At 40.0% G+C, this 13613-nt stretch overlaps 1 protein-coding gene across 2 annotated transcripts in view; it reads left to right on the top strand.

Moving 5' to 3' along the window:
• sema6bb (sema domain, transmembrane domain (TM), and cytoplasmic domain, (semaphorin) 6Bb) overlaps window positions 1–13613 on the top strand; it is a 222662-nt gene that overhangs the window by 153407 nt on the left and 55642 nt on the right. For both annotated transcript variants that reach the window (XM_049485718.1, XM_049485716.1), the window contains exons 14-15: window positions 5747–5887; window positions 9849–9926. In XM_049485718.1, coding sequence (XP_049341675.1) covers window positions 5747–5887; window positions 9849–9926 — 219 coding nt within the window. The remainder of the gene's footprint in view (window positions 1–5746; window positions 5888–9848; window positions 9927–13613) is intronic.

Here is a 13613-nt window from a genome sequence, read left to right as displayed (position 1 = left end):
AAAAACAACAACAACTAAGAAGCATAATAAATATAAATACATTGTGATTATTCTCCTTTAAATGTAAAAAGTCAAAAAAGTACAAACACACATTAAAATTCTGTTTTTTTATTATTGTAAAATGATAAATGATTATTACTGAAGTCATCCAAACCATAAAGAAATACACATTGAATTATGAAGTAAACAAAAACGGGTAACACTTTAGAATAACTTATTAATTATCATTAATATACCATAAACTAATGATTATTAACTGTGTTTTTTTTTCACATTCAAATTCTGATGAGCTAATAATTTGCTAACATTTTTAATATGAATATCTATGCTGATAAATAAGTGTCATGTGTGAGCATTTGTTAATATTCAAATTCTCTGATAAACTACAGCTTTGTTCACGTCTACTCATCATCAGTTAAAAATATATTAATGAAAGTTATTATAAAGTGATACCCAAAAAGGTGTTAAACAAACCAGAATACAAATATGAAATTTTGTGTTTTAGATTCTTCAAAGTAGCACCTCTTGCTTAGATGACAGCTTTGCACATGTTGGCTGCATTTTTCTATATAACCTTAGTTTAATCTGTAGTTTCAGTGCTTTATGTTTCAATTTTCTTCATAAAAAACATAAAAAAGTTAGTAGTTGCTAGTAGCTCGTCTCAGTAGCTAGCTAGCTCACTTTAATTTCCACCTTAAATGGTTCCCATAGACAGCAGAACAGAAAACTAAAAGAAAATGAGTGTTTTTTTAGTGTTTTATGGCATATAAATGGCATAAAAAAGATCGCTAGTAGTTTGTCTCAGTAGCTAGCTATCTACACTCTAAAAAACAGAGGTACGATATGAGTACTTTTTTGTACTCGAAGGTACACTCTTTATAATTGTACCCTCAAAGGAACAATATTGGTCTTTACGGGGTCAGATTTGTTCCCTCTGAAGTACAAAGTCATTTCTAACAGCAATAAGTACAAATTTGTACCATTTAAACAGCCAAAGGGTACATTCCGTATTCTGTATCACTGTACTAATGAACAATATATATTTAAATTGCAATTTTTTTATTTGAAAGCCAGACAATTTTGTATCATCAAGTTTTTGAGCCATATTCAGTTGATGATAATGTTTATAATCTTTATGATCTTTACTGCCACAAAAAACATGGGTACAAAAAAGGACTTTCACTGAAAGGTACTTTTTTGTGCCTCAATATAAGGTACAGCCCCAGCGACAAGCTTTGTACTCTTTTAAGTACAAATCTGTACTTATATTTCTTAGAGTGTAGATAACTTTCCCGTTCCACCTTAAACAGTGCAGCAGACAGCAGAGGCTACGGCATTTAGAAACGGAACAAAAAATGCATTAAAATAAAAGCTAATCAAAGCTAATTTCAGCTCTCCATCACAGAAAAATTAGGAAATGGACTATAATAATTCATTTGTGAACCATCTTCCCCTCTTTCTGAACACATAAAATAAGCCCAATAATTAACTAGTTAACCAGCAGCAGAGTTGTCCCAATTCTTAGGGTGGAGGATTTTACTCCTTACCCTTGTAACAAGTGGTAGGGCCAAGGGGTGAAATGGGATTGGGCCAAAGTCGTCCATCTTCTGGGAAAAAGGTCTTCCTTTGGGCAGTGGGGGAAACATTTCTATGCAATCTTGTGGTAAGATCCAGTGTCTAATCAGACCACCCCTGTAATCATTTACATATCTGCCTGAGACACAACTTTTTGCACAAAACAGGAAATACCCTGGGTTCATTCTGTCTGAAATCAAATAAAAGTCATTGTAGGTAATGGTAAAAACCACTGTCACAATAATTTTTTTTTGCAAACGATATGCAGTCCCAGAAATTACTGCAATAAACGATATTGTTGCCATTTTAAGACCATTGTTATATCCACTAATATAACAATAACATAGTATCATAACAAAGGAATTACACCCTTTTGAAGACAATAGACTGTCTATTCCTAATTTTTTTTTAAGCTTGAACCAAAGTAGGTTATAGTCATATATAATCGGACCGTGGGGCTGCCAGACACCATGACGTGCAGCCCCGGTCTGTCCCAGCTGGCCCGCATTGGACCAGCATAAAGACTTTGCCTCAGACTTCCTCGCACCATCAGTGTATCTCTCGAGGGAAGGCTGAGGCAAAGTCTTTATGCTGATCCAATGCGGGCCAGCTGGGACAGACCGGGGCTGCACATCATGGTGTCGGGCGGCCCGCGGTCCGATTAACCTGAACCACTAAAGTTAAGGGACTAGAGCCGCACTGGGCCGTTACTATGTTTCTTTAAGTTTGTTTTGGGTGTTGACAGAGGCCATTTTTCCTAATAAAGGCACCTTTTGAGTTCATTTACATGTTCATTTATTGAACGATAAGTCGATAATGAAACTAGTCCCAACTTTTATAACAGTATGTTTGTTAGACTTAACAACACAGTGAGTAAAATGCGTTTTTCCATGATGTCCTTTAACGGGAATTCTCCAGCCCGAGCGATCGTTAGCCCAGCGTTTTTATTTCTTTCCATTTCGTGATGTTCTCCAGCTGAAGGGTGACTCACCCTTATCAAAAGAGCCAGAGAGTGCGAGGGCAAGATGAGGGGCGAGAGAGGATCAGCAAACGAAAGAGGGAGGAGAGAGAAAGAAGGTACTTTAGACTGATGAGAGAGTGGGAGGGGTAGAGTGAGAGAGCATATGAAAAGGAAAAATGGAAGATTCATTTAGCCTCAAGAGAGAAAAAGAGGGAGAGAAGGGAAAGGATGAGAGAGAGTGAGAGAGAGAGAAGGACAAGAGAAAACTGATTACAGACACAGAGAGAGAGAGTGACAGAAAGACAGGGTGAAAAAAAGGATGAGAAGCAGAGAGCAAGAAAAGGATGAGGAAAGATGATTAGAGACATAGAGGTAAAACAATAAAAGGGGAATGGATAAGAGGAAAATGGATGAGACAGAAAGAAACAGACAAGAATAAAAAAGATGGGAGGCAGAGTGAGAGAAAAGCATGAGAGACAGAGAGAGATAGAGGGTAAAGGAAGAGAAAATCAGTATAAAAGAAAAAGATAAGACAGAAAGAAAGCAAAAAGGAGGAGAGAGAAAAAGATCAGAGACAGTGTGGGAGAGAAAAGGATGAAAGATTAAAGATTGTCAGAGAAAAGGATAGGAGAGAAAAGGATGAAAGAGAGATAGAAAAGGAATGGGAGACAGAGAGTGAGAGAGAAAGGATGAGAGAAAAGGATGAGACAGAGAAAGAAAAAATGATGAGGAAGAAAAGGACTTGAGACAGAGTGAAAGAAAAGGATTAGGGAGAAAAGACTTGAGGCAGAGAGAAAAAAAGGATGAGAAAGGAAATTATGAGAGACAGAGAGAATGAGGGAGAAAAAAGAATGAGAGAGAAAGGGATGAGAAAGAAAGAAAAGGATAAATAAGAAAAGTACTTGAGACAGAGAGAAAAAGATGAGAGTGAAAAGGATGCGAGACAGAGCCTGAGAGAGAGAAAAGGATGAAAGGTAAATGATTGTCATAGAAAAGGATAGGAGAGAATAGGATGGAAGAGAGATAGAAAAGGAATGGGAGACAGAGTGAGAGAGAAAGGATGAGAGAAAAAGACAAGACAGAGAAAGAAAAAATGATGAGGAAGAAAAGGACTTGAGGCAGAGAGAAAGAAAATGATGAGAGAAGAAAGGATGAGAGACAAAGAGAGTGAGAGAGAAAAAGGATGAGACAGAGAGAGAGAAAAAAAGATGAGGAAGAAAAGGACTTGAGGTAGAGAGAAATAAAATGAAAAAAGAGAAAAGGATGAGAGACAGAGAGAATGAGAGAGAAAAAAGAATGAGAGAGAAAGGGACGAAGTAGAAAAAAAAGGATAAGGAAGAAAAGTACTTGATACAGAGAGAAAAGGATGAGACACAGAACCTGAGAGAGAGAAAAAGGATGAGAGAGAAAAAGATGAGACAGAGAGAAAAGGATGTGGGAGGAAAGGACTTGAGACAGAGAGAGAAAAGCATGAGACAGAGAGTGAGAAAAGAATGAGGGAGAAAAGGATGAGAGACAGAGAGATAAAAAAGGATGAGTGACAAAATGAGAGAAAGGGATAAGAGACAGAGAGAGAAAAGTTTGAGAGAGAAAACATAAATGTGAAACGGATAAGTGAGAGAGACAAAAGGATGAGAAAGAGAGAGAAATGTATTAAACAGAGAGAGAGAGACAGAGAGAGAAAAGTATGACAAAGAAAGAACTCAAGACACAGAGAAATAAAAGGATGAGAGAGAAAATGATGAGACAAAAATAGAGAGCAAAAGATGAGACAGAAAAGGACTTGAGACAAAGGGAGAGAAGAGAACATGCTCTGTAAATACGGTGTGGGACATCAGTGAGAAGGGCGGTGCTCCTGATGGAGGGATGGAGGTGGACGGAGGTGTAGGTGGAGGTGGAGGAGCTTCAGACAGCCGCACACTGAAGCAGTGTCGAGACGGAGACCTGACTCCAATTAAACTCCACAGCTTCACCTCGCATGTCGTTCTCAACCTCATTACGGCACACAGCCGGCCGAGCCAGGGTTTGATGTGGACGTGCGAGCGCCCGGGGGACGGCGGAGGTGAATCCAGGCCGGAAGGCGGAGCGGAGTGTGTGATCTGGTTACTTTATTCACTCCTCCCTGATTTAGCCCTCTCCCTGCGGAGCTGCGGACTCGCCGGACCCCCGAAGCGTCTGATCAGAGGTGCAGGTTTACTTTTAGAAGTGGAGCACCGGCTTTCGTTAACTGTATCATCCAGCTTCAGTTTTTATACACGTATCATCTAAGAAATTGATGCACCCATTCGAAAACTATTCGAAAGAGACAGGTGATAGAGGGTGATATTTATTGAGCTACACCTACAGAAGTTGAGTGTAATACTCAGCCTGGAGTTGTAGAGGTTCCTAATGGTGCACTGAGAGAATCCATCCCATACAGCAGATTTTGCTGTAAGAACGTAATGTTAATATATTAGCATGTTAAGGGGTTACACCTGGTTTTAGAGCACAATAATTTATTGTGCTGACAGACAGTTCTGGTGGAAACAGGAGAGTTGAGGTGCACATTGAATTCTGCCATGATTTGAGCAGCCGTGGTTTTATGTTTTTTAGATACAATCCGGGTTAGCAACCGAACATCCCTTTCAGACAGCTTCCTCTTACAGTGTCCACAGTTAATCCTGTTGGATGTGGTTGGTCCTTCTTGGTGGTATGCTGACATTACCCTGGATACCGTGGCTCTTGATACATCATCACAAAGACTTGCTGTCTTGGTCACAGATGCGGCAGCAAGACGTGCACCAAAAATTTGTATTTTTTTTTTTACTTTTTTGCAATATGTTGAGTAAAACTGTGCTCTTACCCTGCTAATTGAACCTTTACACTCTGCTCTTACTGGTGCAATGTGCAATTTATGAAGATTGGCAACCAGGCTGCTCCAATTTAGCCATGAAACCTCCCACACTAAAATGACAGGTGTTTCCGTTTCATTGTCCAACCCCTGTATGTATATGGAGGTCAACCAGCTTAGTCATTGTGGTCATGCTGGTTGGCTTTATTAATCGTGCATGGTCATGGTGGCCAAGTTAGGAAAATTAAACTGTTCAAAGCTGAATTTTGTGTAAATGTTGTGTTGACTGTGTGTGTAGTTAATCTGTGTGTGTGTGTGTGTGTGCGTGTGTGTGTGTGTGTGTGTGTGTGTGTGTGTGTGTGTATGTGTGCGTGTTACAGGTGTGGTCAGGACACTCCTCAGGCCCGGCAGTTACTGTCTCTCACTCTGGACTCAAACAGCCACACCCTGCTGCTGGCCTTCCCATCCTGCGTGGTCAGAATTCCCGTAGCCCGCTGCCAGCTTTACTCCCGCTGCATGAAGTGAGTGAATCACACACACACCTGCATAAACACACACGCACACACAAACTTGGCATGAACACAATATTAATTATTGTGCTAAATTTCTTTACAAAATATCTAAATAACGGGTTAATTTAGATCTAGTACGTTGTACAGTGACAGAGACCACTAAATGTATTAAGGCCAGTTTATACTTCTGTGTTGATCCTACGGCATATCCTATATATACCCTGCATATACCCTACATATACCCTGCATATACCCTACATATACCCTGCATATACCCTGCGTATACCCTACATATACCCTGCATATACCCTGCGTATAGCTGTGTACCCTACGCTGCAGCCTAAAGCACACCTCATAAATGAACGGAAGGAGACAGGAAACACCTGGGAACAGGTAACGAGGGGGCAGAGCTACAGATAGTCATGAGGGGGACACAGGGATGGGGTGAAGAGGAAGTGGAGGAAAACACAGGGCCACATGCAGGGAAGCACGTGGGGAAAAAACAAGAAGGAGGAAGGTAAATAAGGTAAGAAAGACAGGGAACAGGTGAAGGATATGGCCAAAAAACAGCCATTACCGTGCGTCCACACCGAACGCGACGCGAGCGACAAAGCAGCCGGAAGTCATTCATTTTCAATGAGAGCCAGCGACACTGGGCGACAGGCAGCGACGCGGCGCGACGCGATGCGAAGCGGGCGGTTTGAGCGACGCGAGAGAGTTGACCAGAACTTAACTTTATGCAAATGAGCAGCGACGCGCGGCGACGACTACCAATCAGAAACAGATTCTCATATGTTCGGCCTGAAATCGCTGCTCTGATTTTCGGTTCCTACTGAAGATTTATTCCGCCAGCAAAACGGAGAGAACAGAACTGAACTGAGCTGATCTGAGGTAAAATACTCAACTTCACCAGCGGCTACCCCACTATAGTACTATCCTTACAGAATTACCTTATTTAATAGAAAACTATATATTAAAACTGAGAGAATTATTTATTAAATTAACAGATTTATGACAACTAAAGAATATTTTTTTAAATTAACAGAACCTTTTATTGAAACAAAGGGAATTATTTATTAAAGTTAACATAACGATTTATTACAACTGAAGAAAGTATTTAACACATTTAACGTAACGATTTACTCAAACTGAGGTATGGAATTTGGAACGATTTAGGTAAAACTGAGAGAATTATTTATTACATTTTACAGAAAGATTTATTAAAACGGAGGGAATTATTTATTAAATTAAGAGAAAGACTGTTTATTAAATCAAGAGGATTATTTAATATATTTAAGTAAACATATTAATTACATCCAAGGAATTATTTATTACATTAAGTTAACAATATTTTAAATTATGGACAAATATATTTATATTATATAATATATTGTAAGAGAATGATTTACTACATTAAGGAAAATAATGTATTATATTTAAGTAAACCCATTTATTGTAATATGAAATAATTATGTTAAATAATTGTACTTAATAATAGTTATAAAATATATAAAGATTTATTGTTTGTGAAACGTCTGTACGACTGTTTATGGTTTAGGAATTGTGTAGATAGGCTGAACCCTTGTTTCTGTACGTGCCGTATTAGGAAAACGCCCACCAGCGACAGCTCGTTCTGAGTGAGACACGTCCACAAGCGACTCATCGCCTGTTGCACAGGCGACACAGAGCGATTTTATCGCGTTCGGTGGGAACGTACAGTTAGTCTCATTAGTTTCACACAGCTGGTAAAAGCGACCCAAATCCAATCCATTGTCATAAAGCCAATTACTACTATATCCTAGGCCTGTCACGATAACAACGTTTTCGGGACAATATATTGTCCCAGAAATTATTGCGATAAGCGATAATATTGTCATTTGGAAAGGGCACTATGGAAAATGCTTTTTTTCCTGCTTCTGGGATCCCAAAGGAGCTTAATAGTAATAATATACTAGCATAATAATACTATTACACCAGTTTACAGTTAAACTAACTTTTTATCATTAAGAGCAGACACTGGGCTTCCAAAAATATATATTTTAATATCCTAAATAAATAAAACAAATGAAGTACAATACAACCACCCTGAGACTCTGCACTAAATATTAAACCTTTATGAAAAAATAACAAGTAACAACATATATATTAAAGTGACATTTACATTAATTCACCTTTTTTTAAAACTCTGAATATAACACAAAGGCACTTGCAGATTAGGCAAGGGAGCACTTTTAAAGAAACACCGCACAATTCTCTTCCTATCAGGAGTTGAACATACAGAAACACCCTCTTTTCTGCAAAAAGGGTTATAAAATTGGTATTTCTGATTCTGATTTTTCCAGTCCTTTGGAAAAAGAAAAGACCATTACTGGTTCAGATCACAATAATTTCTAACCAGTGAAAGGGAGCAGTTTATAATTTTATACGATGAATGTAAACACTCTATAGCAAAATATAGAGCTGCAAAAACATGTTAACATTTTATGTGTCTGAAAATAAAAAATAAAAATAGAAAATCTGAAAAGCGCCTTAAAATGTTCCTGTTTTTTTACCATATTTTGGCCATTACATGTTCAATTGAATAATTAAAGTGTCTTAAATTCATTTTGTAAAGGCTTCTAAGTGATATTAATTCATAAAATTGCCTCTGAATTATTTAATATTAGAATGAAAAGCCTTCAAATGTGAGTATGAAATTTCAGGCGGAAATTGGTAAAAAATAGGCTTGGAGCTTAATTGTCTTAAAGCCAAAATACTCTCACACCGGAGCCGTGAGTCCATGAGTATTCGAAACCTCATAAACCTTCTCTAAAGCGTCTTTAGTTTAGAGAAAGTCCTATTAGCCTCGAATACGTACGCAAGCTAACGCAAGTGTGCATGTAGACACCGTCACTGATGAGCCATGCGTGCACTACACCAGTGTTTCTCAACCAGGGTGCCGCCTGGCTTCATCGGGGGTGCCGTCAAAATATTGCGCCTCACGTGCATATTTCCTTTCCAGAGTCAGCTCGTGTCGGGGTGTGTCCCAATTCACAGGCAGCATACTCTGAAGGATGCGACCCACAGCGGCGGCGTATTACTGCGCAGCTGTGACGCAATCTGCCTTCCAATACAGCCTCCGAAGGATGCGGCCCCTAAATTGGGACACACTGTAAAGTTTTTCCCCCACGCGATGCACTGCGAGAGTTGTGTGAAGCACTCAAGCTAGCATGAACCGTTTTTTAAAAAGAAGACTGCAGGTTCAGATAACTCTGAATCGGAGCCATTAACTTCTTCATCCAGTGGTAGTTCAGCAGTGAGTGTAGCAGAGTATTTCACTCGTTTGAAAAGTCAGCAGGTTCCCCCCACTCTAAACTGGGGTGCCTTGACATCTCGCATATACTTAAAGGGTGTCGTGATAGAAAAAAGGTTGAAAAACGCTGCACTACACTCATTTCCTAACCAGTAGATGTCGCTGTCTCACAGATTCGTCGAGAGCCGGCGAGAGAGCGATGGCTATTATTGTCGTCGGCCAAAAATGATCACGGTTAAAGGAATTATCGTACGATAAATCGATAACATAGTTATTGCGACAGGCCTATTATAACCTATGCATACCCAGTGCGTAGCCTACGTGTACCCTACACTGTAGCACAACGCTCACCTCTCCAGAAATGTGACTATGCATAGCACAACACAGACAAGCAGCAGCTGTGATAAAAATAAACATTTTGGATTTTGGTGAGACAATCAGAACTGGGCCAGTTTCACCTACAGTGTGAACAGAGCTTTAGTGATCACTTAACACCTGCACATGGATTCAGGAGACCCAGTGAGGCTTAAAACACACACACACACACACATACACACACGCACACGCACACACAGACACACTTCTAGATGTCAGGCTTGTGACAAGTGCACTGAAGCAGATAGGAGTGGCACACCGTCTGCATCTTTACTCAAATCTGTGTTTTCTTTTGTTACACAGAAACTGCATCAGCTCCCGAGACCCCTACTGCGGCTGGACCAGGGGGAGCACCTGCTCCTTCCTCCGCGCCGGAACCAGGTACGCCAGATATACTGCATTTCTCTACTTTAACATGGCTAGCTCTTACTGTGATATGTGGATGAAACTACCTCCACCATGTTTGGAAGCTGTACTTAAGACTGTCTAGCTCTTACTGTGAACCTTAGTTGAAACTACCTCCCCCATGTTTTAAAGCTGTACTTTAGCCTGGCTAGCTCTTACTGTGAGATTTAGTAGAAACTACCTCCACCATGTTTGGAAGCTTCACTTTCACCTGGCTAGTTTTTACTGTAGGTTTTAGTCAGAACTACCTCCCCCATGTTTTAAAGCTGTACTTTATCCTGGCTAGCTCTTACTGTGAGTTTAAGTTAAAACTACCTCCATCATGTTTTGAAGCTATACTTTAGCCTGGTTAGCTCTTACTGTGAGATTAAGTTGAAACTACCTCCCCATGTTTTGAAGCTGTACTTTTGCCTGGCTAGCTCTTACAGTGTGTTTTTGCTGAAACTACCTCCACCATGTTTTGAAGCTGTACTTTATCCTGGCTAGCTCTCATTCTGAGATGTGGATGAAACTATCTCCACCATGTTTTGAAGCTATACTTTAGTCTGGCTAGCTCTCACTGTGAACTTTAGTTGAAGCTACCTCCACCATGTTTTAAAGCTGTACTTTAGCCTGGTTAGCTTTTACTGTGAGATGTGGATAAAACTACCTCCCCCATGTTTTGTTTGAAAGCTTGTTTTTAGACTGGCTAGCTCTCACTGTGAGTTTTAGTTTAAACTACCTCCACCATGTTTGGAAGCTGTACTTTATCCTGGCTAGCTCTCATTCTAAGATGTGGATGAAACTACCTCCCCTGTGTTTGGAAGATGTACTGTCACCTGGCTAGCTCTTAATGTGAACTTTAGTTGAAACTCCCTCCACCATGTTTGGAAGCTGTACTTTATCCTGGCTAGCTCTCATTCTGTATTGAAGATGGAACTACCTTTCCCATTTTTTGAAGCTGCACTTTAGCTTGGCAAGCTCTTACTGTGAGTTTTAGTTGAAACTACCTCCACCATGTTTTAAAGCTGTACTTTAGCCTGGCTAGCTCTTACTGTGAACCTTAGTTGAAACTACCTCCACCATGTTTTGAAGCTGTACTTTATCCTGGCTAGCTCTCATTCTGAGATGTGGATGAAACTACCTCCACCATGTTTTGAAGCTGTACTTTAGCCTGGCTAGCTCTTACTGTGAACCTTAGTTGAAACTACCTCCACCATGTTTGGAAGCTGTACTTTATCCTGGCTAGCTCTCATTCTGTATTGAAGATGGAACTACCTTTCCCATTTTTTGAAGCTGCACTTTAGCTTGGCAAGCTCTTACTGTGAGTTTTAGTTGAAACTACCTCCACCATGTTTGGAAGCTGTACTTTAGCCTGGCTAGCTCTTAATGTGAACTTTAGTTGAAACTACCTCCACCATGTTTTAAAGCTGTACTTTAGCATGGCTAGCTCTTACTGTGAACCTCAGTTGAAACTACCTCCACCATGTTTTGAAGCTGTACTTTAGCATGGCTACCACTTACTGTGAACCTTAGTCAAAACTACCTCCCCCATGTTTTAAAGCTGTACTTTAGCCTAGCTAGCTCTTAATGTGAGTTTTAGTTGAAACTACCTCCACCATGTTTTAAAGCTGTACTTTCATCTGGCTAGCTTTTACAGTGTGTTTTTGTTGAAACTACCTCCCGCATGTTTTCTAGCTGTAATTAAGCATCACCGGCTCTCACTATGAGTTGTTGTTCTGCTTCAAAGAATCCTCTATTGATGTTAAATTGATGTAAAAACGTTCTCAGACTTTCTCATTGTTTTAAAGCTAATCCCTGAGATTATTCAGCAGTAGAACACTCTCACTATCTCACCCTGTAAAACAAACACTCTATTAAAGTACAATTTGAGTGACTAGTCAGTAGGATTATGCAAATGATCTGGGAAAATTTGCATATCTTCCCTGGAGTTCCTGTTATTTAATTTAATCGTGTAGCTTAAGTCTGGAGTGATTACACTAGTGACACTGTGTGTGTGTGTGTATGCTGGATTTGTTTTACACACACATTTCTTCTGTATGAGTTTAATAAGGGTGCTTTCACACATGCTTTGCTTGATCCAGACTTTATTTGGACTTTTAGCAGGTTTAAAAAAAACACTTTTAGGGATGCGTTAGAAGCAAAAATGAATAGGTGTTGTGCCAAAATCTGACTCCTCATGGCGTGCAGGCGTGATGCATAGCATTATGGGTACAACAGATTAATCTGGTGAATCTGTATCTACTGTAACTGTAGATTAACTGTAGAACACTTTTTTTCTAATAGAATTAAAAGCAATTACACTTATTCTGCTAACAGCAGGCCAAATTCAGCACAACACCTGGAAACGTCTGGTCACTGAACTAAAAATAACATTACAAACCAATCGGTGTGAAGTATAAGTAGACTCCTACATAGGCAATGATAACAGGACGTAGTAAAGATCTAAACTGTCACTAAACTACAATTACGCTGAGGCAGCGTAATTGGCCTTGATCTCTCTCTCTCTGGATGGGTAGATGGCGTTCTCTTCCCACATCTCTCCAAAGGGTGATGTGGATCAGCACAAGACGTCTGTGAGCTGATGTATCAGAACCGTGTCGCTGCATTTTCCTACAGTGTGAAACCAAATCTAACTGGACTAAATGTACAAAATACAATGTAACAAACACATCAGCTCTGGTCCCTATTTTTTTAGGTGTGAACACTTTTTTATAAAAGTGTTTTTTTATATGTTGGACCACAGATACTTACCCTGGCCCTCAACCCTCAGCAAAAAAAAGATCAGATTTGATCTCTTTTATGTTAAAAACTGCCGTTTTTAGGGGCTTTGAGTGGTCCAGCGGGCTAAGCACTGCCACTATGATCGTTAGATTGCCGTTTATGATTCGAATCCTGGTCATGTAGCTTGCCATTGGTCGCTGAAGACCTGAGGAATCGTAATTGGCCTTGATGTCTCTCTCTCTCTGTGTGGGTAGATGGCATTCTCTTCCCACATCTCTCCAAAGGGTGATGTGGATCAGCACAAGAAGTCTGTGAGCTGATGTATCAGAACCGCGTCGCTGCGCTTTCCTCCGAGTGCACTGTGATGCTAATCGGTAATGCTGCATCAACAGCAGTTCAAAAAGAGGTGGAGTCTGACTTCACATGTGTCGGAGGAGGCATGTGCTAGTCTTCACCCTCCTGGTGGAGCCCTACGAAGTGTAACTAGGGTGATTAAGTCCCTACAAAGATATAAATACTCACACAGTGCTTGAATTATCAGATAGTGATCGTCTTATAATCCCCAAGTCTCTTAAATGTTTGATGTGTGTGTGTGTGTGTGTGTGTGTGTGTGTGTGTTAAACAGATGAGTCAGATCAGTCAACATTAGCATTAAGAGTGTGCAATCATTTCATCACACACTCATTACCACAGCACTGCAGACACACACACACACACACACACGCACATCATTCGGTCTGTTTACCTGTTTATCTGTCTGTCAAGCCTATCAGTTAGTCTATCAGTCAATCTGTTTACCTATCTGTCTGTTTGTCTGTCTCTTTATCTGTCCTTCTTTTCATCTGCCTGTCTTTCTCTCTAGCCATTGGTCTGTTTATCTGTCTGTCTCTCCATTCGTTAGTCTATCTTTTAATCTCTTTATCTCTCCAGCCATCAGTC

The sequence above is a fragment of the Astyanax mexicanus genome, chromosome 12 (assembly GCF_023375975.1).
Source record: "Astyanax mexicanus isolate ESR-SI-001 chromosome 12, AstMex3_surface, whole genome shotgun sequence".
Lineage (NCBI taxonomy): Eukaryota > Metazoa > Chordata > Actinopteri > Characiformes > Acestrorhamphidae > Astyanax > Astyanax mexicanus.
The sequence above is the reverse complement of the archived record's forward strand: the minus strand, read 5'-3'. Positions and strand labels throughout refer to the sequence as shown.